The 24,755-nt window shown below is 38.2% G+C and overlaps 1 protein-coding gene across 13 annotated transcripts in view; it reads right to left on the bottom strand.

Annotated features, from left to right (window-relative positions):
• The window catches only part of LOC130922706 (calcium/calmodulin-dependent protein kinase type II subunit gamma-like), a 67,766-nt gene extending 50,283 nt beyond the window's left edge, over positions 1-17,483 (bottom strand). For all 13 annotated transcript variants that reach the window (XM_057847657.1, XM_057847656.1, XM_057847653.1 and 10 more), the window contains exons 1-2: positions 17,302-17,483; positions 13,415-13,509 (exon numbers count right to left, since the gene is read on the bottom strand). In XM_057847657.1, the coding sequence (XP_057703640.1) occupies positions 13,415-13,509; positions 17,302-17,366 (160 nt within the window). In that variant the 5' untranslated portion in view covers positions 17,367-17,483. The remainder of the gene's footprint in view (positions 1-13,414; positions 13,510-17,301) is intronic.
• Positions 17,484-24,755: the final 7,272 nt, after the last annotated feature.

Genomic DNA, 24,755 nt, shown 5'->3' on the forward strand with positions numbered 1-24,755 from the left:
GAATGGAAATGCCACGCGGGAGCCACCCCAGGGCCACGGCCCTTCCCCAGCTAATTGGGGGTGGCGGGCGAGCCAGCGCAGCCCATCCCTCCTCCCGCAGTGCCAGCAAGAGGGCCGCCGCCATCCCCCCGGGATCCAGTACCATCCGCGCCGCCACCAACCGGCCCTCAGGGATAGGATGAGGGGACGCGATAAACAAAAAAAGGTGACGCTTACCACTGAACTGAAGAAAGAAATCATAGAAAAATATGAGCGTGGTGTGCTTGTGATTGAACTGGAAATGGAATTAGACAGGACACTGCTCACCATATCCTCCTCTACATCCACACCCGTCGTCTCCTCCAACCTACGTTTGCTCGTCTCTATAAGTTAAGGTGACAATAAAAACTTTTTTTTTCCTATTGATTTATAATACATTATTTCTGCTATGTGGAATTGCTATTTGGAATGGTACCTGCAGTATTTATCAAGGATTTATCATAGTTTTTTTGGGCTGTGGAATGAATTAATCGAATTATAATGTTTTCTTATGGAGAAAACCGTCTTGACATACGACCATTTCAACATAATAACCAGGTCCTGGAACGAATTAAATTCGTAGGGTCAAGATACTACTGTAGTTTTTAGGTATTCTATTTTTTTTATTATAACAGTTTTTGGCATTTATAAATTTAAACTTTATGCGTTTTTTTCTTTTTTTTTCCAACGAAGCGCAATATTCATCATGAGGATGGCACACCCTGCCTGCACAGCGCACGTGGCATTTGTAAAGCTGATGTTCAGAGCAACAAGAAAAACACTGTATAAAATCAATGCAGTATTACAATTAGAAATGGCAACGAAGTATTTTAGTGTGCCGAAAAATTCAATCGGCCAGGAAAAAAAGTTTTGTTTGTCCAGTTTGACAAGAACGTGGCAGGAAGGAGAAGAGGTGCTATGCCTTCAAAAGTTAAGTGCATCGGCACTAAAGTAACTTGTAGGTCATAAAACAAAGCGAGTGGGCTTTTGATGGCAACACAGAGAAAGTTCCGCCTCCTCTTTGCATCATTAACGTTGTTTTCGGGAGGCAAACTGCAACCGCGCCCACATGATGCACATCCTTTTACGGCTTTATGATGCAGTCGCATTGACTTTGGAGACACAAACACACACGCACATACGCGGCACTTAGGCAAGGGAGACTGATTAATGGGACGACATCATGGCATTCAAGCCTCCTCTTCCTTCTCTTCTTGCCGCTTTCCCCAAAGCTGTGGGCAAATTGGATCAACAAGCTGGCAAATTTGGGCGGCTTTCAAAAACAAGGCCGTTCCATCAATTGACGTGGGCCACACCGGGAAGACACTCAACGAGACTTAAAATTTGGGCATGCAAAACACTCGGCAAAAGCAGGTCTTTTTATCGTTTTTTTTTTAAACAAAGAATAAAAATAATAGTATTTTAATAACCGTATATTTCGGACTATAAGTCGCACCTGAGTATAAATTGGACTGGTCAAAATATGCAGAATTAAATCACATTATGTGGGGGAATTCTATCAGAGACAAAGAACTGACATTCAATATACCGTAGTAATAACAATAAAATAGAGAACAACTGGCTAAACAGGTAGGTGTCTGTTAACGCAATTATTCAAATAACAACAGCCTAAACAACACAACAGAACTTGTCTACCATACTCTCAATCTCACTCCAAATCATTAACAAATCCATTATAAGTCTTCATCTTCAGAATCACTTCTGAACAGCTCCGCCAACGCAGGCTGTCAGAGTGAAGACAAAAAACAAAAACAGTTTCGTTGTACTCCTTTGCACTCTTACCGGCATCCCCAAGGGGCCGCTGTCCCTTTCAATATGACCGGCATTGCCAATGTAGTGCAGAAGAAGAAGTGGGCGAGCGCAAGGCGAGAGAGAAGGACAAGTGTAAAGAGAAAGTTGCGCTGGAACGCTGTGTTGAGTGGCTTGGTGTCCCCCACTGGTTTTTGTTTGTGTTAATAAAGCCTATTATAAAAAAACATCCGACACGTTTATGTGTTTTTATATACTACGCCCCCCCACCCGAAGGAAAAACCGGACATAGGAGCGACGACAAACGAGTCACGGAAATTGCCAGTCCGCTCCCGATAACGGTTCGGAGTTGAGAGCACCGCATTACCAAACAGTGCAGGTTGGTAACGGTGCATTGCGCGAAACCGCGACGGTCACAGGCGACTAGAAAGCCAGTTCGCAGTAATTTTAGTGGGAAAGTGGCAAACATACATGTCGTTGTGTCTATCTATTTAACTATCTATCAATCGCATAGGTAACGCAGATGAGGCAGAGACACTGTTCAAGTAGGGTTGCTGTATTTTGCTGTCGAAAATAGCGGCCGATATGCGCATGTGCGTGTGATCAGGAAGTAAAGTTCCCTCGTTTTCAGTTTTGTTTTCCGCGTTGTCACTTGTCAGCTAATTTCAGAACCCCTTTTGAGAAGATGGCAAAAAGAAAAAAAAACGAGGTGTATCGTTCTTATCAGAAGGACATAAGTGCGGCAGCCTTTTTTCTCTCGCTTGGATGAGTCAACAGATGAAAGCAACTTCTCCCAGTTTAGCGTGATTGCCAGGTTTTGACTGAAAGAAACAACAAGAGGGGAGGATTTATTCAAGTCCTTCACTGAGTTCGCAAAGAAAAAAAATCTACCGATATATAAACTTGTTTCGTGAACATGAAAAGAGACGCATCCTAAGTTTCTCAACGCCTGCCAGCCTACAAAGCCATCAGCAAAACCATGTAGCACCAGCAGTCGCATTAATGGTAAGAAATACTCATCATTGATTAGCAACGGCATAACAATGTTATTAAAAAGAATTCAGAGACTTGTACTTTAAAAGTGTTGAAATTACATAAAATGCACACATTACTTGGGTAACACTTTACAATAAGGGTCCCTTAATTAACATTAGTTAATAAATTTTTAGACAATAATTAATGTTTAAGTAACATGACAATAATTAATTTAATCCCTTATCTAACATTTTAAGACAATAACTCATGTTTAAGTAACATTGCAATAATTAATATAATTGCTTATCTAACATTTATTAATATATTAATTAACATGAGTTAATGCAGTGCTTTTAAATTATTTTCTGTCACGCCCCCCCAAGGAAGACGGAAATGTTTCGCGCCCCCCCCAAACTCTCTGCCGCCACTGTAAATAGTATCATTTGTCTATAAATTACTATTATAAATACGCATCTGCCTAACATTGTGTCCTTTTTTTTCTAATAAAGAAAAAAAGTAACATAGATCAACTTATAATAAAGTATAACTTTATTAACATTGTTTTGTTTGTAACAGAGAAGACTTGACGTGCATCAATTTGCCTGAATTAAAAAAAAAAAGTCACATCCAAACTGTAAAAAATACACTCAAGGTACATTTTTGACCATTTGATACAGAAAAATAAAATGTAATAAAATCAGTAAATAATAAGAAATTAAAATTGATTAGAAACATTCAGTCATGAGGACAATATGCCAAAAAATTTGACCGAAAAAACAAAACTGAATAAAAGAAAAAAAAAAAAAAGAGTGTCCTTGGACAGGACAGTTTTTATTTTTGCTGCTCACAGTGTTTACCTCCTTTGCAATGGTGTGGAGTTATTTTGCCATGAGCATGCTAACAATGCTCACTGATTTACTGATATAACAATGACAAAGCAGGACGATTGTTGGCAATATTCGGCACGTTTTCACTGAAAAACAATCAAGCGGCTTATCAATGAGATTGGGGTCTAATGTCTTTAGGTGGCATCTTAATTGATTTGGCTTCTGGCTGTCCGCTCTAATTATTTTTAGACACAGTAAACAGTGGTCTTTCCTCATCACACACTGTATTAAAAGTCAAAGCTAAAAGGCAAACGGCACGAAAAAAGCGCATTCTCGGCGGCCGAGGTAGAACCGTAGGTGAGGGCAGTCGACGTGACGATCCCAAGCCGAAAATGGCACTTCTCGGGCGGCGACGTGAGAACCGGACAAGACAGTGGGTCGCTGCGTGAGTGAGTCCGGTCGGAAAACGGCTTTCGAAAACGGCGGTGGCACACTGCTCTTCATATCTGTTGTCTGTGTGTGCTGAGTGCTCTTCCTTAGTTCAAAAATACTGCGGGCACTCTGAAAATGAGAGCGCTACTGCCACCTACTGAGTGGATGTGCAAGTACACTTTATTCCAGTACGGCAAAAAAACAAAAAAAGCATGTTCCCCGAGGTCAACTGCGCCGCCACTGGCATCGCTGGCGTGCCCCACTATTTGAGAAGTACTGAGTTAATGCATTAGTTCATGCATTTGTTAATGCATAACCAGACAGTAACTAATAGTTGGTAAAATTAAAAACTTATATAGGCCTATTTAGGGTTAGGGTTTGTTAACTTAAGCATTTATAATTTCTTAGTTAAGGGACACATGTGCAACACTTTATAATAAGGGTCCAGAAAGCATTCTGTAATGGCATGTGACATGTGTCCCTTAACTAAGAAATTATAAATGCTAAGTAAACAAATCCAAAACCCTAACCCAATATACAGGATATATTTTTAATTTTACCAAATCATTAGTTACTGTCTGGTTATGCATTAACTAACGCATTAACTAATGGCATTAGCTAATGCATTAACTCATAATAATTAATATATTAATAAATGTTAGATAAACAATTATTTTAATTATTGTAATGTTACTTAAACATGAGTTATTGTCTAAAAAGGCATTAACTCATGTTAATTAAGGGACCCTTATTGTAAAGTGTTACCATTACTTGTATTTTGATTTTTAAACATATTGTATAGCTCTCACGGAATTACGGTACTATTAAATTATTATTAATTATTTAAAAATATGTGGTGTTCATGGTTTTCTCTGCCAAAAAGGTTCCCGACCCCTGGTCTAAACCATCACAAAGGCCCATATTTTTTGTCGCTTTCACCAAGGCTTTCAGCAGAAAATGCCACTAAATTGTACTTGTCTATCCTGTGTATTTTAAACATGGCATTCTCAACTTTTAGTTTTTTTCTTTGCAGGTTTTTGTGCCAAATTTAACCACACATTTTCTAAATCTTTACAATGATAGCAGCCTTAAAAAAAATTAGTAAAGATGAATAAAATTAGGACAGCTCACCCGAAATATCAAGCCAAATTGTTTTTGTATTATAATGGTGGGCAGAAACGGGTGAATTTTCATCTATTTAAAGATAAAAACCTTCTTTATACAAATATCCCAGGACTACTCTGTATTTATTGGTCCCATTCACCAACTGGAATTCTAGTTTCCTATGTTGATTTCAACCCGTTGTTAAATTTTTACCGCTAAGTTAATGGAGAGGCACTGTTTAGGTGACTACCTCTGTCAAGTGTTGAAGTTGAGAAGCGCAGTGAACTCAAGCTTCTTGTGTGAGCCATATTCAATTGAATGTTCATAATTTTCCACGGGCCAGTAAAAACTGCTGTGGGCCATAGTCTGTACACCCATGGTTTAAAGTGTTTAAAAATGAACATTAAAAGTAAGGTGCCTCACATACCCGAGCATGCGAGTCGCCTCTGAGACCAAAAATTGCGATGAAATGAGGTGATTAAATGAGCGTGATGTGTTGCAGATAATACAGCGGGATGTTTTTGCAGTCCCGGGGCTTCTAGGAGCTTTTGAGGGAATGAAATAAATGCAACTGAAGAAGAAAAACAAAAAAGTAAACAATAACGCTTCAGTGACGGCAAGACAGTATTTGCCGCCAGCCCCTCCCAGTCAAAATGGATTGGACGTATATGGGCGTCAATGGGAGCCAATGCCTTTATCAGGCATCAAGTGCTTGTAACAATATGAACAGTTCAGATCAGTTTAAGTGAGCTCTCAACATTTTACAATCAACATTTTCAGTGCAGTAAAACACTTTTATATAACAGGTAGTAAAATTTCACACAGTCACTAAGGAGACAGTGGGAAGTGGAAGAAGATGACTTGACTGTAAATTGTAACGGCACGTGGTCAGATTGAAACGATAGTGTAGATTGAAAGGAAGTGGAGACAGCTTTCTAATAGTTCTTTATTTATGAGTTGAATTTCCTGGTGTGGTTAGGCAGAGGAGCAAAAATGTTGCTATTTATTTTTTTTGCTCTCTGAGCTGCAGGTCGCTGGCCGGAGGCCGACAGGTCGAGGATGCGACAGTGTGAATCTTTAACCACAGCTACTGTAAATATTTGATGAGTGTCACATATGGAATAGCAAGTATGTACAGGGGGGAATAAACGGAATTATGGGAACACAACTGCATATACAGCTAGTCCCCAGGTTACGATGTACCAGACTTACGACTTTACGACACCAGAGTCTCATCCGCCATTTTGTCACACACTTTTTTAGACACCTCACTGCGGCTAACTTCCTTAGATGTGGACGGAGAAGAAAAATTGACGAGAGATTTCAACGAAAGATTGTGCTGAAAGATTGTGTGATGGTGGATAAAGAACCTCGACTAACATCCAAACAAGTTCAAGCTGTCCTACAGTCCGAGGGTACAACAGTGTCAACCTGTACTATCCGTCGGCGTCTGAATGAAAAGGGACTCTATGGTTGGATACCCAGGAAGACCCCACTTCTGACCCAGAGACATTAAAAAGCCAGGCTGGAGTTTGCCAAAACTAACATGAGAAAACCAAAAATGTTTTGGAAGAATGTTTTCAGATGAGACAATGAGAGGATGCTTTGTTGCCTCAGGCACTGGATTGTCTGAAGACTACCAACAAATTTTGCAGCATAATGTAGGGCGCAGTGTGAGAAAGCTGGGTCTCCCCAAGAGGTCACGAGTCTTCCAACAGGACAATGACCCAAAACACACTTCAAAAAGCACTAGAAAATGGTTTGAGAGAAAGCACTGGAGACTCCTAAAGTGGCCAGCAATGAGTCTAAACCTGAATCCCAGAGAGGTTTGGAGAAGGCACCCTTCAAATCTCAGAGACCTGGAGCAGTTGGCTCCAAAAATCTAAAATTCCAGCAGAGCATTCTAAGAAACTCATTGATGGATACTGGAAGCAGTTGTTCACAGTTATTTTTGTCTAAAGGTTGTGCTACCAAGTATTAGGCTGAGCGTGCCAATAGTTTTGTCCGGCCCCTTTTTTGGAGTTTTGTGTAAAATGATAATAATTCTTTTTTTTTTTTTCCATTCTCTTTTGTGTTTTTTTTTTCATTGCAAGCAAAATAAATGAAGATATTACTACCAAAGCATTTGTAATTGCAATCATTTTCTGGGAGAAACTGAGCAATATCTGACCGAATTGCAGGGGTCCCAATACTTTTGGCCAGCACTGTAGGTGTTTTAGGTTGTTGCCGAAGCAATGTTTCCTTCTCCGCCTTTTTTGCGCCCACATGAGAGTGAGCCAATTCTTTTGCAAGACCCACCAAGGAGTGGTCTATTGTTTGACAAAGCCAAGGAAGCCCTGTATTTGCAAATATTTAAGATGCTAATTGCAGCTATCGATAGTGAAACCCCCCCTTCACACATAGACAACGACTACAGAGGAGGGTGTAGGGGGGGACCTGCTTGATTGCTTGTTTGAGTGGCCTATCGTTTGACATCGCACAGTGGTCAGTTTGGTATCCGAGTCATTTGAAGCCTCTCTGGTATTTCTTTATAGCCCCCCAAAAAACCGGTAGTTCTACATTGATGAACATCTAAAAGATGTAAATATGCCAGATTGAAGCAAAAATGATAAATTTGTCATTTTAACTTTGATTAATTCCCCATGTATATTTAATACCTTTGATGCTATAACGTGATAAATGATAAAGGTTTCAGTGTGATATATTTCACATTTGAAATAACGGTGTAAGTTTCCGATTCAGTGATGAATCTGACATTGTGACGTGTGAAATTTTAGGTTTTACAAGATATAGTTGACATTACAACACAATAAATGTTTTAATTTAACAAAGTACACTCCTTAACAAAATAAAATCACTTCACTACTATTACTAATGTGCTAAAAAGTTCAACGTAATAACATCAAACATTTCAGGTCATAGTGTGATAACATAACAAATCAAAAAGTGAAATATAAGTATTTTATCTGGATGTCCCTGATCTGATCACGTGATCAGAAATCCGGCCGATCATGCCATTTTTCAGAGGATCTGAATCGGGTGAAAGGGATCGGGTTTTTAATTTAATTTTTTTTCTTTTTTTAAGGGTGAGAAAGTTACAAAATAATCCAGAAATACATTGCAATATTAAATTTTAATTTATTAATACTTAATTATGTGTGTGTGTATACATATATAATTGTTATTATAAATTATTATAAGTATACATATACAAGACACATTTAACTATAATAATATATATAATTTTAATATTTATATCAATATAAATAAATAAAAAGCTCATTAATATTCATAAAATACATGACAAATGCATTGACAAAAGAAACAAAAATATATACAGTATGTTTGATACTCTGCAACAAGAAGCAGAAGAGGAAGTACTTTAAACAGTAATGTAATATGTTTTGAACTTTTGTTCGAATAAAAAAATATATATATATGTAAAGTGGGGAGAACAAGTATTTAATACACTGCCAATGGGAAAACCCATTGGCAGTGTATCAAATACTTGTTCTCCCCACTGTATATATATATACACAAATATATATTAGGGCTGTGAAACGATTAAAATTTTTAATTGAGTTAATCACAGCTTAAAAATTAATTAATCGTAATTAATTGAAATTCAAACCATCAATAAAATATGTCATATTTTTCTGTAAATTATAGTTGGAATGGAAAGATAAGACACAAGACGGATATATACATTCAACATACGGTACATAAGCACTGTATTTGTTTATCATAACAATAAATCAACAAGACGGCATTAACATTATGAACATTCTGTTGAAGCGATCCATGGATAGAAAGACTTGTAGTTCTTAAAAGATAAATGTTAGTACAAGTTGTAGAAATTTTATATTTAAAAACCCCTCTTAATGTTTTCGTTTTAATAAAATTTGTAAAGTTTTCAATCAAAAAATAAACTAGTAGCTCGCCATTGTTGATGTCAATAATTACATAATGCTCATGGTGCTGAAACCCATAAAATCAGTTGCACCCAAGCGCCAGCAGAGGGCGACAAAACACCAAAAAAACACAAGTCACAAGTGGAAATTACAATGTGCTGTCATTTTAATCGGTTTGAGCGGGGCATGTGCGTTAAATGTGTCAAATATTTTAACGTGATTAATTTAAAAAATTAATTACCGCCCGTTAATGCGATAATTTTGACAGCCTGAATATACAGTATATATACTGTATATACTAGTATATACTTTTTTCAGTATTGAATCTGTACTCTCTATCGGCAGATTCTCAAAATCTGATGAATCGGACTCTGACTCGGGTGCAAAAATTTGCGATCGGGACATTCTAGTATATTACCATTAAAAAGACCCCCCCCCCCCCATTCTCTCACTCTCTCTTCTGTCTTTTTTTTTTTTTTTTTTTTTAATTTTATTTTCACATTGTTTTGAACACACACACCAGCATCTTGAAATGAGTTCTCACTGAATGTATTCAACACAACTGCAACCTGTTTTGCCCATCTTGCAATTTGTTGGCATTGTGATATTGCCATGAGGATTACATGGTTTGCCAATATGAGTCCGCACAAAACAATATCAATATTCATGGGAAACAATAAACAAATGAAAACACGGGCAATATTAAAGTACTCAGAATGAGTGTGTGTGCGTGTTTATGAGGTAGCACGTGTACATACGGTTGCACAGACTTTACAGAGGCAATTTTTACTCAGATGATTTATTGCACCGCTTGGACAAAAGTCATAAAAAGTCTGCCAACACACACCAGGGAGAGACAGCCTGTGAGTGTGTGTACATGTCATACGAAAGTGGAGACGCTCTTCCTGATTATCTCATTGGCTGGTAGACGTATGATCCATTTGGACTGGTCAACAGTCAATTATGATTTTTTTTGGGGGGGGGGTCAAATCTAGTTTACATGTGGAAACACTGGGTATGTTTACTGTACATGGACAAAATTTCTTCAATCCGATCAGCATTCAGATTAAAATCATGATCGGATGCACTGTATTCGTGGACAGTAAAAATATTGATCTGATTACGTCTTGCATGGCCATGCTTCAGAACGTCAGTCAGAACAAATTATTTTGACGTGCGCAGATTGATGCTTCTAAATTTGATGAAGCTACGTTTCTAAAGATTTATCGTCTATTTTCACTTTTTTTTTTCTCAATGCCAGCATAATAACGTAATGTACACATTTATAAAAATCATATTTTTGAACCAAGTTTTCCCTACAATGTTCAGTTACAAACAAAAACTTACAGCTTATATTTTGATGCATTCTCTTCTTGTTGTAGAAAAATAATTATTAGTTCTAAAAAGTTTTGTTTCCACGCAACACACCAAAATAAAGTCCATGTCTGCTATGTCTTTTTGTTAAAACAACAAAAGCACAGGAACAGGACGTACTCGTAATTACCAATGTGGTAAGGTTCATCTTTCACACACCATGTGAAGGCAGCATTACGAAATATACCAGAAAAAAATTGTAGAAGAAGAAGAGGAAGCCCTACTGACTTCAACAAACAACAAAATATCGTTCTGTCCATTTACACATTAAAACTTTAGTTTTATTTCATGTATTTTCCCCGTTTTTTCCAACCATCATGTATTTCAACATTTTTTAGGTCTTTTGATATCTCCAGTAACATGCTCGTCTCATATACAGACCAGTTTAGACTTGCATATCTGCAATCTTTGCAATCTTTGAGTCAGGGAAAATTTCTTTTGCTAATTCTGAGAAGTGATCAGCAATAGTTGCAGGCAAATTGTGTCCCGCGACAAATTGGCAGAATGAAATCTCCGCTTTCGTCACTTTTCATTCTGCAGACTTCATCTTTATGACTAGTGTTGTTAATCTTACCTTTAAAAAGTAATTAATTAGTTACAAATTACTTATCCCAAAAAGTAATTGAGTTAGTAACTCAGTTACTTGAAGGTAAGAATAATTAGTTACTTGGCAAAGTAACTGGTGTTACCTTTCATGTTTTTTTTCCATTAAAAAAAACAAAAACAAAAAACACAGTAACCTTTACTGTTTGGAAATCGTTTAATGTTGTGAATCAACTGTTAAAGTTGTTAAAATTTCTAACGTTTTTGCATTAGTTACCTTCTGTCTACTTTCAACATATTAAAGTTTTAAAACTGTCATCATTTAAAGATAGATTCAAGTCAAGATTTTGCCGATTTAGGAGTATTTTAGATAAAAAGTTACTTAAGTTCGCTAGTAAGGTTCACTACAACAGAGCGTTTCTGAGAAGTCTACTGCTTCAAAATGGTAGCTGTTAATTAACGCCGCCGTCTGTCATTTCGCATGTAGTTCTACAAGCATTTGATATCTAGGCATAGATTGTAGGCTGTCAGCTACAGTCAGGAAATATTGGCGCCACCTGACCTAGCATCGCGTTTGCTACAGCGTCACAACACTCTTCTCTCTTAGTGTCTCTGACTTTTCTCGCGTCATTCAACCAACGTAGTAACGCATCGTAACGCACGTTGTGTCGTTGCCGAAAGGGTAACAAAATCCGAACGGAGAAAAAAAAAAACGTAATGCACTGAAAACGTACAGATTATGAACGTACGGCGTACACATTTAAAAATCAGTGCTCATTTGTAGAAATTACGCCGAAACCGTACAACTTGACAGGTATGTATGTAGGTATATACTGTATATATATTAGGGCTGTCAAACGATTAAAATTTTTAATCGAGTTAACTACAGCTTAAAAATTAACCGTAATTAATCGCAATTCAAACCATCTATTAAATATGCCATATTTTTCTGTAAATTATTGTTGGAGTGGAAAGATAAGACACAAGACGGATATATACATTCAACATACGGTACATAAATACTGTATTTGTTTACTATAACAATAAATCAACAAGATGGCATTAACATTATTAACATTCTCTTAAAGCGATCCATGGATTGAAAGACTTGTAGTTCTTAAAAGATAAATGTTAGTACAAGTTATAGAAATTTTATATTAAAATCCCTCTTAATGTTTTGGTTTTATTAAAATTTGTAAAATTTTCAATCAAAAAATAAACTAGTAGCTCGCCATTGTTGATGTCAATTATTACACCATGCTCGCTCATGGTACTAACCCATAAAATCAGTTGGACCCAAGCGCCAGCAGAGGGCGCCAAACACCAAACAACAAGTAACAAGCGGACATTACACTGTACTGTACATTTTAATCTGTTTGAGCGGGGCATGTGCGTTAATTGCGTCAAATATTTTAACGTGATTAATTTAAAAAATTAATTACCGCCCTTTAACGCGATAATTTTGACAGCCCTAATATATATATATATATATATATATATATATATATATATATATATGTATGTATGTATGTATGTATGTATGTATGTATGTATGTATGTATGTATGTATGTATGTATGTATGTATGTATGTGTGTACACAATTGAAGCAAACTTTGCAGAACAAAGAGAAAATGTCCAATGACAGCAAAAATGTCAAGAAAATCACAAGCATGTTGGCTCAATTTATCACTTTGGCTGACCAACTTTATTTCTTATAAATGTGATTTATGTAAAACAAAACATTTGCAACCTTATTTTGTGCCGCACACTGATTTAGAAAAAATATTGTTATTTTTTTTTTCTTTTTAAACCACTGCTGTACTAATAATCCTTTTATAAGGCCATAATGTTGGGTTAGCTTTATTCAAACTTGGGCGGAAAAAATCATTTTAATGTACTTTTTTCCGCCTTCTTAATAAATTTCTGGAGTATAGGATTTGGTCTCGGTATCTGCAGATCTGGACTCTTTATTTTCCAAAGTGGCATTGCCTATACTTGTGGCCTGGCATGCCTACTATAGCGCTCATCTGCTGGCAAACCTTTTTTTAAAGCTTAATTTCAAGCCTGTTTCAACACAATACAAGTAACGAGCGAAGCCAGCCAAAACAAACTGCGATGTTTCCAGCATGAAAGAAGTATTTTGGGATCCGGTGTCAAGCTGCCGCTAATGCAAATGTGTACGCAAGGGAGGCCGCGATCAACCACAACAAAACAAAAAGCCCGGGGAGCCTCGCTCTCTGCGTGAGTGTGACTTGAAGGCGGGATTTACACTGATATATTCCGTCATTCCAGTAACTATTTGGCTCCAAGTCAATATAAAAAGATATTTTTCCATAATTTGTCCACTCAGACCAGCTGTGTGAATCCAACCTAAGTGAGTCAAGTGGCTCTTGAGGAAAGCAAGTCAAGGGGTTGCTTTTCAGGGATCCCACTGGAGGAAAAAGCATTTGGCAACTCACCTCTGGCCGACAGCTTTTTGGTGTTGATGATTTTGGCTGCGTACTCCTGCCCTGTGGACTTTTTGACGCAGCGTCTTACCACGGAGAAGGCGCCCCTGGAGGAGAGAAAAATATAAGGCAAGTGCGACATAACAGGTTAAAAAAAAAAAATCACACAACTAAGTAACTTTTTAAATTCCTAGTCGTTTTCAAATAATCCAACAAGAGTACAAGCCATTTAAGAGCTTTGTCAGTTATTTGCAAGACCAAGTAAATGCATACGCTGCATCTACCCAATTAGAGAATAGAGCCTCTTCTTCAACCAGGTTAAATAAATTGATTCTACCTTATATTCTTCCTCTTCAGTAATCAGCAGTACAATATGATATGGCTTAGTTTTATCAAAATTCCTCCATTTCTTTAAAAAATGTGGGCTCACAAAGCTGCATCGCTGCTATCTGCTGGTCAGCAAAATTGTTTCCGAGTTTGAAATTTACAGGGAATCAGCGTCAGACACGCCCCTATTGAAAAACTGACGTATATACTTGTCAATTGTAGCAAACGTTCAAATTCTAATCGCCGAGTTGATTTTTTTGGGTCTAGGGCTGCCACAAAAATTTACCGTATTGGCATGAATATAATACGGTGTTTTTTGCATTGAAATAAGACTGAAAAAGAGGGGGTTGTCTTATGTTCGCGGTCTAGACATTATACCCATTCACGACGCTAGATGGCGCCAGATATCATTGTAGAGATGTTCTGTCATGACAGATCTCAGCTACTCTCAAGTTTAACCAGTTTGCATTGTTTTATTGCAATGTTTTGCCTTATTCAGATTTTTTCAAGACTACAGTTACAGTTCGACTTCACTTTGATGGTTAATGCAGTTATTGCAATTTTGTTGTTTTATCACAATAGTTTATTTACATTTCAAAAACCAGAAGCCATTCATTTACAAATGTGATTGCATTTTAGTTTAAGTATTTAAATGTTCAGATATTAAGATTTGAATGAGGCAAAATAACATGCTTTTTCTCTCAAATATATTGTTATAATAATTTGTTTCGGATGTACTGTATTATTTTCTGTATAAAAATTAATTTGGTGTTCAAAAAGTCTTTTGTCAAACTTGAGTCTTGAAAAAGAGGGGGTCGTCTTATAATCAGGGCCGTCTTATATTCAGCCCAATACGGTACTACTTTTAATAGTTGATTAATCACTGATTATATTAGTTTCAGAAATGTGAAAAGAAGGACCAAGAACGAACAGTAAGGTGGGGCCCTATAATGGTCTGTTGTCCCAGGGCCCCTGCAAGTCTGTTGATAGCCCTGGTCATATGCATTCTTTAATGCCCATGATAGTGTCATGTCATAATTATGACAGTCTTATGACTCCGCTGTCAAATAAAGTGTTACCTGTTAACCCAAATAAATCAACAAATAAGCCGCACTGCAGTATAAGCCACAGGATTCAAAATGAGGGGGAAAAAGTAGCGGCTTATATTCTGAAAATTATGGTAAATGCTGAGTCCTCTCAAATCAACTCATGCTTCTTAGAACAGCACACCACACGACACAATGAGTTGCCATAGCATACTACAGTCAATGTTTAACAAACTAAACGAGTCAGCGCATTTGAAAGGTAGTACTCTCAAGCTTCTCTGGCAAGTTCAAAGCAGCTCCCTTGTCACTCATTGTTAACTTTAACAAGCTGCAGCTGCCTACGGAGAAAGAAAAGCTTCAAGAGGGAGAGTGAGAGGCTGTATATTATCGGGTGGGAAATATCTAAACATTTCTGCATTCATTTTTATATATTTTTTAAATGGAAATAAATCCGCAATGGACTGCGGGCGCGATGTTTGAAGCACGAAGTAGCGAGGGATCACTGTATCTCTTTTTGATAAACTCATTGGCTCATTTAGAGTGGGAGAGGCTGGCAGCTAATGACAACTACCAGCCCTCACAGTCAAAATGGATTAGGTGTCTCGCACCATCAGTGGCACTGAAAGAGGAGCATTTGCTGCCAGTCCTCCCAGTTTAAATGATTTGGACATCTATCACTGTCAATGGTGGGCAATGAGTTAATTACGTAATTAATCGAGCTACTTTCATTGAAGCCTACTGAAATAAAAAATATATATGGCGGAAAACACTCAGGGGATTTGAAGTTCCGCTTTGAGACCCCCAATTTAGCCAACTTTCAAAATTGTCCGATATGCATGTGTGATACATCATTGGAAAGCCTAAAATCTCAATTTTCTGGGGGAAGAAAAATTTTGAACAGGAGGGCATTTTTGAAAAAAAAAAAAAAAAAGTTTTTTAAACAGCAAAATCCTATCTGGAGGTGAGAGCACGCGAGAGCAGAATTACAGACGCCATGACTTTAAGGAGACATTATCGCGCGTCCTTACCTCTTTTCCATTCAAAAACTCCATGTAGCATGTAGCACTGAGCGTCAAGACACAGCTGTGAATGGCCACAGCCGGATATTTGGGGATTTTATGGATGAAACATGGTAATATAACAAGGGTCGCGATGCAGAAATCGCAGACATCAAGGAGTGGTCGAGATTTGTTTTTTCATATATTTACCCTTTTAAACGTTTTTTTTTTTCTATTTTTGTTTGTTTGGATCGATTATTTATCATCTAAAATATTGGGGAAAATGTGACAGGAATGAAAAAAATACAATTAAGTGATAGTTATGAGGTAGATATCCGTGACTTTTTTACAGAAACCAATTTTTTCATTGTGACGTAATTTGTTTAAAAGTTTAAAATATGCGAGTGAATGATTTTTTTAAAGTCTTTTTTTTTTGTGACTAAATATTAAACATCAATGAATGATTCTAAGCTAAAAATGACAGACATTTTGAATAATAAATATAATTAATTAGCTTTGTTTTATGGCTGGGTTGAAACAAAAGCGGTTGCGTGACGTCTGTAAACGGGGGTTTTCAGGGTAAAACAGACAAAATAAAAATAGTTTGGGGGCTAAATGTGCCATGAATCAGCTATGACAGCATATAGACATCTTTTTCTATCAAAAACAACAGTAGTTTTGGCTTAAAATACAGCAGTTTCTTTTAGAGGAGTGCAAGAGCAGAAACTGCTTTTTCAGTCTTGTCTGTTTTCCGCCATATATATATATATTATATATTTATATACAGTATATTAAAAGAGAATATAGTTACGAGGCGAGGGAAAATGTATTTTTAAGTCAACAATTTCTCTAAATTATTATTCCATTCTCAAATTAGTTGGATTAGTTTGTTAATCGATTAGTCGATTAATCATGGCACTGACAGCCCTCGTCTGTTTCAGAAAGGTCAGAAAACAGGCAAAAATCTGACAATATCAATTGTTTCGTTAACAATTTTCACATAATGATGGATTGTAATAAGGTTCAAGCCGGTGTCACTGAACGACTCATAGGTTTCACTCACTTCCTTCATTAGCACGCTGACTGTCAACAGGAGAATACTGCACACTAGTCCTGTACAACAAGTAGCCTTCCATCGGCCTGCTTGCATTTAAAGGCACGCCACTAATGGAGGTGCGGGAGATTAGGACAGCAGCTTTGCAGCCTCGTCGTGATCACACAACAAGGGGTCGTGCAATGCCCAAAATGTGCTGTCCCGCATGTCAAATGGAAGGTACTGGTGCATAAAAACAGCATGGTGCGTGCAGGAGAGAGGATGCCACCAGGTTGTGCAATAGGGAAGTGGGGGTCCAGGGTGCCGGGTGAGAGACGGTGGGGGCTTCGAAGCCAAGTTGGGCTGCTGTTGACAAGCCAAACATGGCGCGATGCACCTTTAAACGCCACGATCGGGGATTAAAGAGCAGGCGAGACGCGCGCGCGATGAACAAGATGGAGCACAGACGAGAAACAAGAGAAAGGGGGCGCTTACTTCCCGAGTTCCTCGTAGAGCTGGTATTCATCCGTGAAGCGGGTCGAGGTCACCACCGTAGCCATGTTGGAGGGGACAAGGGGGGGAAATCGTGCAGGCTGGATAGTCAGGAAGCTGCCGGGAGGCTGCTGGGAGGTGGGAAGGCTGGAGAGACGGACGCGGACACCACACAGGATTGTGCTCCAAGCGGGAAGGGGCGGAGGGGAGGGGAGGGGCGAGATAGTCAGAGCTGGCGAAGATCCTCTATTCGCTAAGAAGCGTCTCACAACACGATACTCGTATTTCGAATCGCATTTCCTCATTGAAATCAATCATTTTCACCAATTCTCTCCAATATAAAAAAATAAATAAAAATAAAAAATAAACTTGTAATTTGAACAGATTTTTAGCTATTGGAAGAAATAATGTTTTAATATTATAATAGTATATTAATATGATATAAACATATTATATTTCAATAATGTTAAATTGAATATACTAGTAAGTGCTCACCTTGGCCACTGTTTGGCTGTTTGGTTGGTTGTTTGGTTGTTTATTTGGTTGGTTGGTTGGTTGGTTGGTAGGTTGGTTTTATGTTTATTTTGAGAGTAGACTGAGAGTGCCAATAACCATACTAAAATTTTTTCGAATTTTCATTATCTGCTCAATTTTATTTTTACCACTGCCACCAAATCAGTGTTGTGATCTCAAATTTATACTCTCAAAACAAAGCAAAAAAAAAAAAAAGAAATCTTTCAAAAATATCGTTTAGGTTAGGTACTCTAATATGATAAGCCAACCTGTTTAAAATATAAATAATGATAAAAAAAATATATGTAAGGAACCATCATAATATAATATACAGTGATCCCTCGCTACTTCGCGTTTCAAACTTAGCGCCCTCAGTCCGTCGCAGATTTTTTGTTTTCAATTAAAAAAAAAATAATAATAAAAATAAAAATACATACAGATGAGCCGTCCCGAGCCGATCACGTAGTTTTCCTCTCCCTCCTGCTGCTCTTTGTTGGTCAGGCAGTGCACTGGAGTTGCTTACTAAAGTTAACAATGATTGACAGACGTTTAACGTTTGATCTTGCCAGAGATGCTTGGAAGCCGAAGCTTCAAAGCACCGCATGCGTCAATCATCGTTTAACTTGTTAAACGGTTGCTGTGGCAATGTGTGTTATTGAGCAGCTTGATCAGATTTGAGTGGACACACTCAATGAAGCATTTAAGAAAGATAAAGTATTTTTCTGAATTATTTTTGGTTAAAAAATAATTTGGTAGGAAAGTAACATGTTTAATTATTACATTTGAAGTGCTTAAAACCATTTATTCAAATACATTTATATATACATAAAAGTTTTTTTTAATTATATTTTGGGAAAAAAACGGAAAAAACATGTCTTATAATCATCTCCTTCCAATGCTAAATCTGAATAAATACATTGAACACACACACACACACACACAAAAACATTGTGGGAGTTGAGGGGGCTACTTCGCGGTTTTTCACTTATCGCTGCGGGTTCTGGTCCCCATTAACCGCGAAAAACGAGGCATCACTGTAATGTATTATATGTTTAAAATGAGCATGTAAATGAATGTCACCTCAGAGCATAAAAAAAATGTCTGAGTAAGACATCACTATCAGAGCTCCTTTATGCCAACAGTAGTGTAAATCTGTGGTTACAATGAGCAGCAGCTCCAGGGTCAGTTCGAGTCTCTCTGCTCCCCTATCAACAGACATAAATCCGATTTGAGATCAGCTGATGTAGACAGCGTTTGAACGAACTGAGATGATTGCCGCAATATTTTAATATTTTGCTGCACTGACACCAAGGCAAGACCCATAAAGGATGTGGGACGCTCTCAGTTTCCTCTCATATAACCTGCTAGAATACACCTGGAAAAAAAAGAGGACATAATCATAACCAACACTTGTAAATGGAAGCATAATAATCATCACCATAAGACGGAAAATTGGGATAGTTTAAGGCCCTCTTGAGAGTCTACTGCTGCGAAGTACAGTGCATTAGTGTCGGAACTAGCTCGTAACACTCTGAAATGTGGCAATAACCCCATAATGACACAGTCGTCGGGCTAATTTATGTCTCGGCTCTGTATATGATAATCGCCCGGTCGCTGTCGTGTCACACCGCATTAGTGTCACCCTGAAGGCTGTGATGCGCTAAACAAGCCAGGCCTCCCTCCCTCTGACCACTTGTACCCATCTGCCTCTTTTTATGCTTTAGTCTTCACATCATTATGAGCAAAAACGGGTATGTTCACCTGTTTGATTCATTGTGGAACAAAGATTTTTAGAGCCAGGTCAAAGGTTCAGGATCTTTAGAACTAAGTGCGGGAGCAGTGACTAGTGTTTTTCTGGTATATGGTATATATGTAGACACTCTGATTAGAAAGTTTTATTACCTGAGGTTGAAGTAAGTCACATTTGGCTTCAAGTTTCAAACAAGAAGAAAAAAACAAGCAAGTCAAGTATGACAAGTTGAAACAAGTCATAACTTGTCATTACAACCTGACATCAGACTAATCACACTCTACAGCTAGGCCATAAATATAACAAATGAAAACCAGTAGGTAAGTTAGTAAACGAATGTATTATCTTGTGCCCAGCGAACACGTATTCTTACACCGATAGACAAACTGATAACCTCGAAACAACAACATATGAAAATTGAGTTCCACCTCTTCATTCAGGTAATGATTCCTTGGTTTTTGTAATGTCCTATAGGAAATTGATTTCTTAAGTCTCTACAACACAACAGTCCTAAGTAAAGCAGACACACTCATCAACCATACCAACGTAGTATACCGACCCAACACTGTTTTATCCTTTACCTAATAGGCAAGAGACCAAGATACCGGATGATATAGGACTTCACTTCTAACCCGAAGGGTTTAGGTGTAGGTGGGAAAACAAATCGATTGTTAAATTGCATCGCAGTGACCAGATCATTGCAATCCTTCCTTCTTGCTGAATTCTACCAATCCATTTAGGACCTTGCGGCTGACAATCATTGATTTTAAGCCTGAAAACCACAGGCAGCGAGAGATTCTCATCCCCGCCAATTCGCAATCAACAATGAAGTGTCACAGCAAATATTGAAGGTCACGGCTCAATGAGGTCATTGGAAGTTCATCAGCAGCAAATAGCGGAGGTGAGATCCCAAGGCCAGTGCGCGGATGCCCTTTATACTCTGGCTGCAGCTCTGATCATAAACGTAATGAACAAAAGTGTTGAGTGGCAAAGGGCAGCCTTGGCGGAAAACAATGTTGACGCTATTACTTCACTTGTGCACGACTGAAATAAAAGTAACGGCCAAACTGCAAAACTCTTATGGCCTGATTCCACCATAAAATGAAAAATAGAAGAATCTGACAGGGGTTGTAGACGAGTCACTAGTCAACGCACTGCCAAGTTCTTGCTTCGATTGTATGTACTGGTACTCAGAGGCGTAGCAAGGGTCCCGGGGGGCCCCAGGCAACAAGCAACATGGGGCCCTTCGAGCGTGTGCAAGTAAAGGGGACAGTTGGACTTGGAGCAATAGCATATTTAATAAAAGTATAATAATGCCTCGGTCTCATAAAGCACTTTTTTAGGACAGTCAAAGTGCCCGACTTCTACTACATTAGGACATAAAACCACAGTAACATAGTACACTCATTGCTGTCTTGCTTCTTTCTTCTCTTCTGCTTTTTGTCTTTCTTTTGTCGTTTCCAGAAGGATAACTACTCTTCATTTTGGATATACGCCAATTAAAAAAAAGCCAAATCAAATCAAAGCCAAATCTCACTCTCACTCTGAGTCACGTGGGGGAAGGGGGGTAGTGTAGAACCAGTGAAGGGCCCCTTTCAGGGAACTCAGACACAAGGCTTTCACTGGTAAAGCTACATGTGCGAAATCTGTTGGCCCTCTGGGGGCCCCTGCTGGCTGGGGGCTCTAGGCAATTGCCTGGTTTGCCTAATGGGACGCGACGCCTCTGCTGGGACTGAAATACTTGAGCTCACCAAACCAGAGGGTCAAGAAATTCTGTCCAATTAAATAATAAACAACTAGCAACAGACCTAAAGGAGTCCAAAGTTAACTTACCGCCTTTAATCAAACCAAAGCCTTCATCTGATTGTTTAGGCAACCTATTGTACAGTAAGCTCAGGAACTTAAGCCTCTAGAATTCTAGGCAGAAGCTACTTTCTCAGGGAGTGTGATCACCAATATTAAGTACATAGCCCCCAGTCATTCAACCGTGAGGTACTATTTCCACAACCAGCAAGAAAACCACAATGCATGATTTTCACGGTTCAACTGTACTTTCAAAGCTTTTAGGAACAGACTTTCACAGGATGGATGCCTCTTTCCCAAGGGCACGGGGGAGAGTGATACCCTGTAGCTGAAACAAAGTCTTCAGTCACCTGGTGAGTCAACCTAGAGTAATATTTCCACTGCCAGGCAGAAAACAACTACCGGGATACGAACGAGTTCCGTTCGTAGGCTGGCGATGTAACCCGAATTTCCGGGTTAGTCGGAATGAACCCTTTAAGTACCTCTAAATACAAAATAGCTGTCAAAAACATGTAATATATGTCATACGAATAAGATCAAGTAAAAAATAAGATACTGTGAGGTACAGTCGTCATGACTCTCCCAAGGTAAAAATGATGCTTCTCGGGCGGACATATGAGAACCGGAGATGACAGCGGGTGGCTGCTTGAGCCCAGTCCAAAATAGGCGCTTCATCAGCGGTCAGAGGAGAACCGGAGGTTGGGGCGGGCCTCATGACGCTCCCAAGCCGAAAAGGTTGTTTCTCGGTCGGATACATGAGGACCAGAGATAACAGAGGGTGGGACCTGACACCGTCACTGCTGGGGGAGGAGGCATGGCAAGAACTTGGTACTGTTTACACGACAAAAAAAACAAGCAAAAGAAGAGCACGACTGGAGACAATGGCGGATGAGACTTGGCCGTCGTTAAGTCGGAATCGCGCAAGTCGGGTACGTCGTAACCCTGGGGACTACCTGTATATACCCAATGGCGGTCTTGGCACTTTTGGGTCCTAGCCAAGGCCCAAACATAAAACAACATTACTTCAATCAAAAAAGTTGCTTCAATCAAAAAAATTGACTTCAATCAAAAAAAAAAAAAAAAAAAAAAAAAAAAAAAAAAGCTTTCAAATGCATTTTTTTGAATTTCAAATTTATTTTTGCATTCGAACACATTTTTTTTTGATTGAAGTGACTTTTTCTTTTAAAGTGAAAATATATATTTTGATTGAAGCAGCTTTTTTTTTTTTGATTGAAGCAACTTTTTTTTGGATCGAATTATAAAGACACAAATCTACCTCCATATGGCTCCGCCCAAGGGATACAGTTTTTGACTGAGGTATAACTACATTGGCACGACACCGGCGGGCGTACCATAATAAATGAATGAATGATCTTGGTGAAAAGTATAGCTGTCCTGCCAGCAGCCTGATTTAGAATTCCCATCAAGAATGATGGGAAACAATAACGCTCATTTTCAACGTATTGTTCTAAATATTCTTGTAAGTTAATTTTATTGCTGACACTGCGTTTCGGGGTCATCAACATGTTGTGCCCCCCCTGCCCCAAAACTCAAACTCCGCCTATGGGTGTGAACATGCCTGTTGAATTTTTCTTTTGAATACTCTTTTCAACGAACGACATTTCCACCATGTTTCATTTTCAATTCTTCAGTACTGGAATATCACAGTTTAGTCCTAGTGTTCTGTAGGCGCCATGAAGAAGAATTAAATGAGCCAAACTTGTGGCTCATTTCTTCCGTACACCTCCATCTACCAATGCTGACTATGTTTCCACTTATAGATCATCTGTCTGCGGGGCGGGATGAGGTCACTCGCATGTCAATGGACTACACACATACACATAAAAACCTGCACACGAACTGCAAATAGTTAGAAAAAATGCAGAAACTATGTCATGTAACCGCAGATAGACAGATAGCTCAGTGACTTGGTAAGTTTGCTGATAAGAACATTCTTCCTCCGGCCCTACTTCTTGTTTTGTGTGACAATAGAGTGACACAGAGGACTGTACTAACGTCTTGGGTCACCACCGCTGATCTAAATAAATACTATTTCAAATTGACATTATTTACCACTTCAGTAGAGGTCTTTGCTGTGCTATAGTTGTTTATAACGCATGACATTTTTCTGTGTGCAAAGCTTCCTAGTGGTGATGACACAGTGTAACAGTAAGAGCAGTGTTGCTGAGGCCAAAGGGGAATGAGTCATTCAGCAAGAATGCTCGCAGCTCGCCTCGCAATCGCCTGCCGTTGAGACACTTTTGCTCTTTTCTTTTTGCTGACCGCTGACTGCACAAAATCATTTGGTCTGTTTGATGTGTCACAGATGTATTTTTACCATTTTTTAGGAAGATGGCAATGTTTGACGAACGAGGGGTGGGAGCCATTTGCAAGATATTCATTAAATTGCCCTAATATTTCAATAAACATAAAAGAAGTATGTTTTTTTTTTTTTTTTTGCAATTCTCAGTTGTAGAGGATGGATATTCCTGTTTTAAAAGTCAGTTGTCAGCCTGTAAAAGTTATTGTTTTGATTCTGTGTTTACTACGAATGTTACGCTCTCCAACAATCAGCCAATTAGGAGATCAGGTCTATGTCTCCATATTTATTCGTGCACCAACTTAACCCCTGTGCAATTTCAAACCCTTACTGTAGTATGTATTTGTTTAATTTTTGGTATCTAAAAGACATAGGTTGTGGATTCCACATGCTGTGTGTTTACATGATCTTTGCTAACGTTAGTGTGTAATTTGTTAGCCTCTGTCATTTCTAGGGGTGTAACGGTACACAAAAATCTCAGTTCGGTACGTACCTCGGTTTTGAGGTCACGGTTCGGTTCATTTTCGGTACAGTAAGAAAACAAAATGCAAAATATAAATGTGCTAGTTGTCTATTACACACTTTTGTGCTTTAAACAATAGGAACATTAGCCTATACAAAGCTAGAATTCTGCTCAAAAAGTAGCGGGTATTTAAAGATAATAATCCAACAACAATTTGCCTTTCAGACCCCGCGTATTAGTCAGCTTTGTTTCTGAGAGAAAGAAGAAAAAAAAAAAATCCTGTGCTAAAGAGAAAAGCAATCCCAATGACAAAGATTTTAACATGTATTTTCCGAATGAAATGCCTCAATGAATCTTTTTTCCTTATGAACAGTTTTCAAAAGCTTTATTGGTGGATTTTTTCAAGTTAAAGCGCCACACAGAAATTAATAAATTTAATTGTGTTAGCAGGATCTTATTATTTAATTACAGGTGTTTTAGCTCATATCAATTTATCTTATTTACATGGGTTATTATTTTTTTTTATTATGTGTTTGTATTTTACAAATGTGATGTAGTATTCATTGATATTGTATATTTCATGTTGTATAACTTTAGTTCCTATGTGA

Source organism: Corythoichthys intestinalis, chromosome 10 (assembly GCF_030265065.1).
Source record: "Corythoichthys intestinalis isolate RoL2023-P3 chromosome 10, ASM3026506v1, whole genome shotgun sequence".
In the NCBI taxonomy this organism is placed as follows: Eukaryota; Metazoa; Chordata; class Actinopteri; order Syngnathiformes; family Syngnathidae; genus Corythoichthys; species Corythoichthys intestinalis.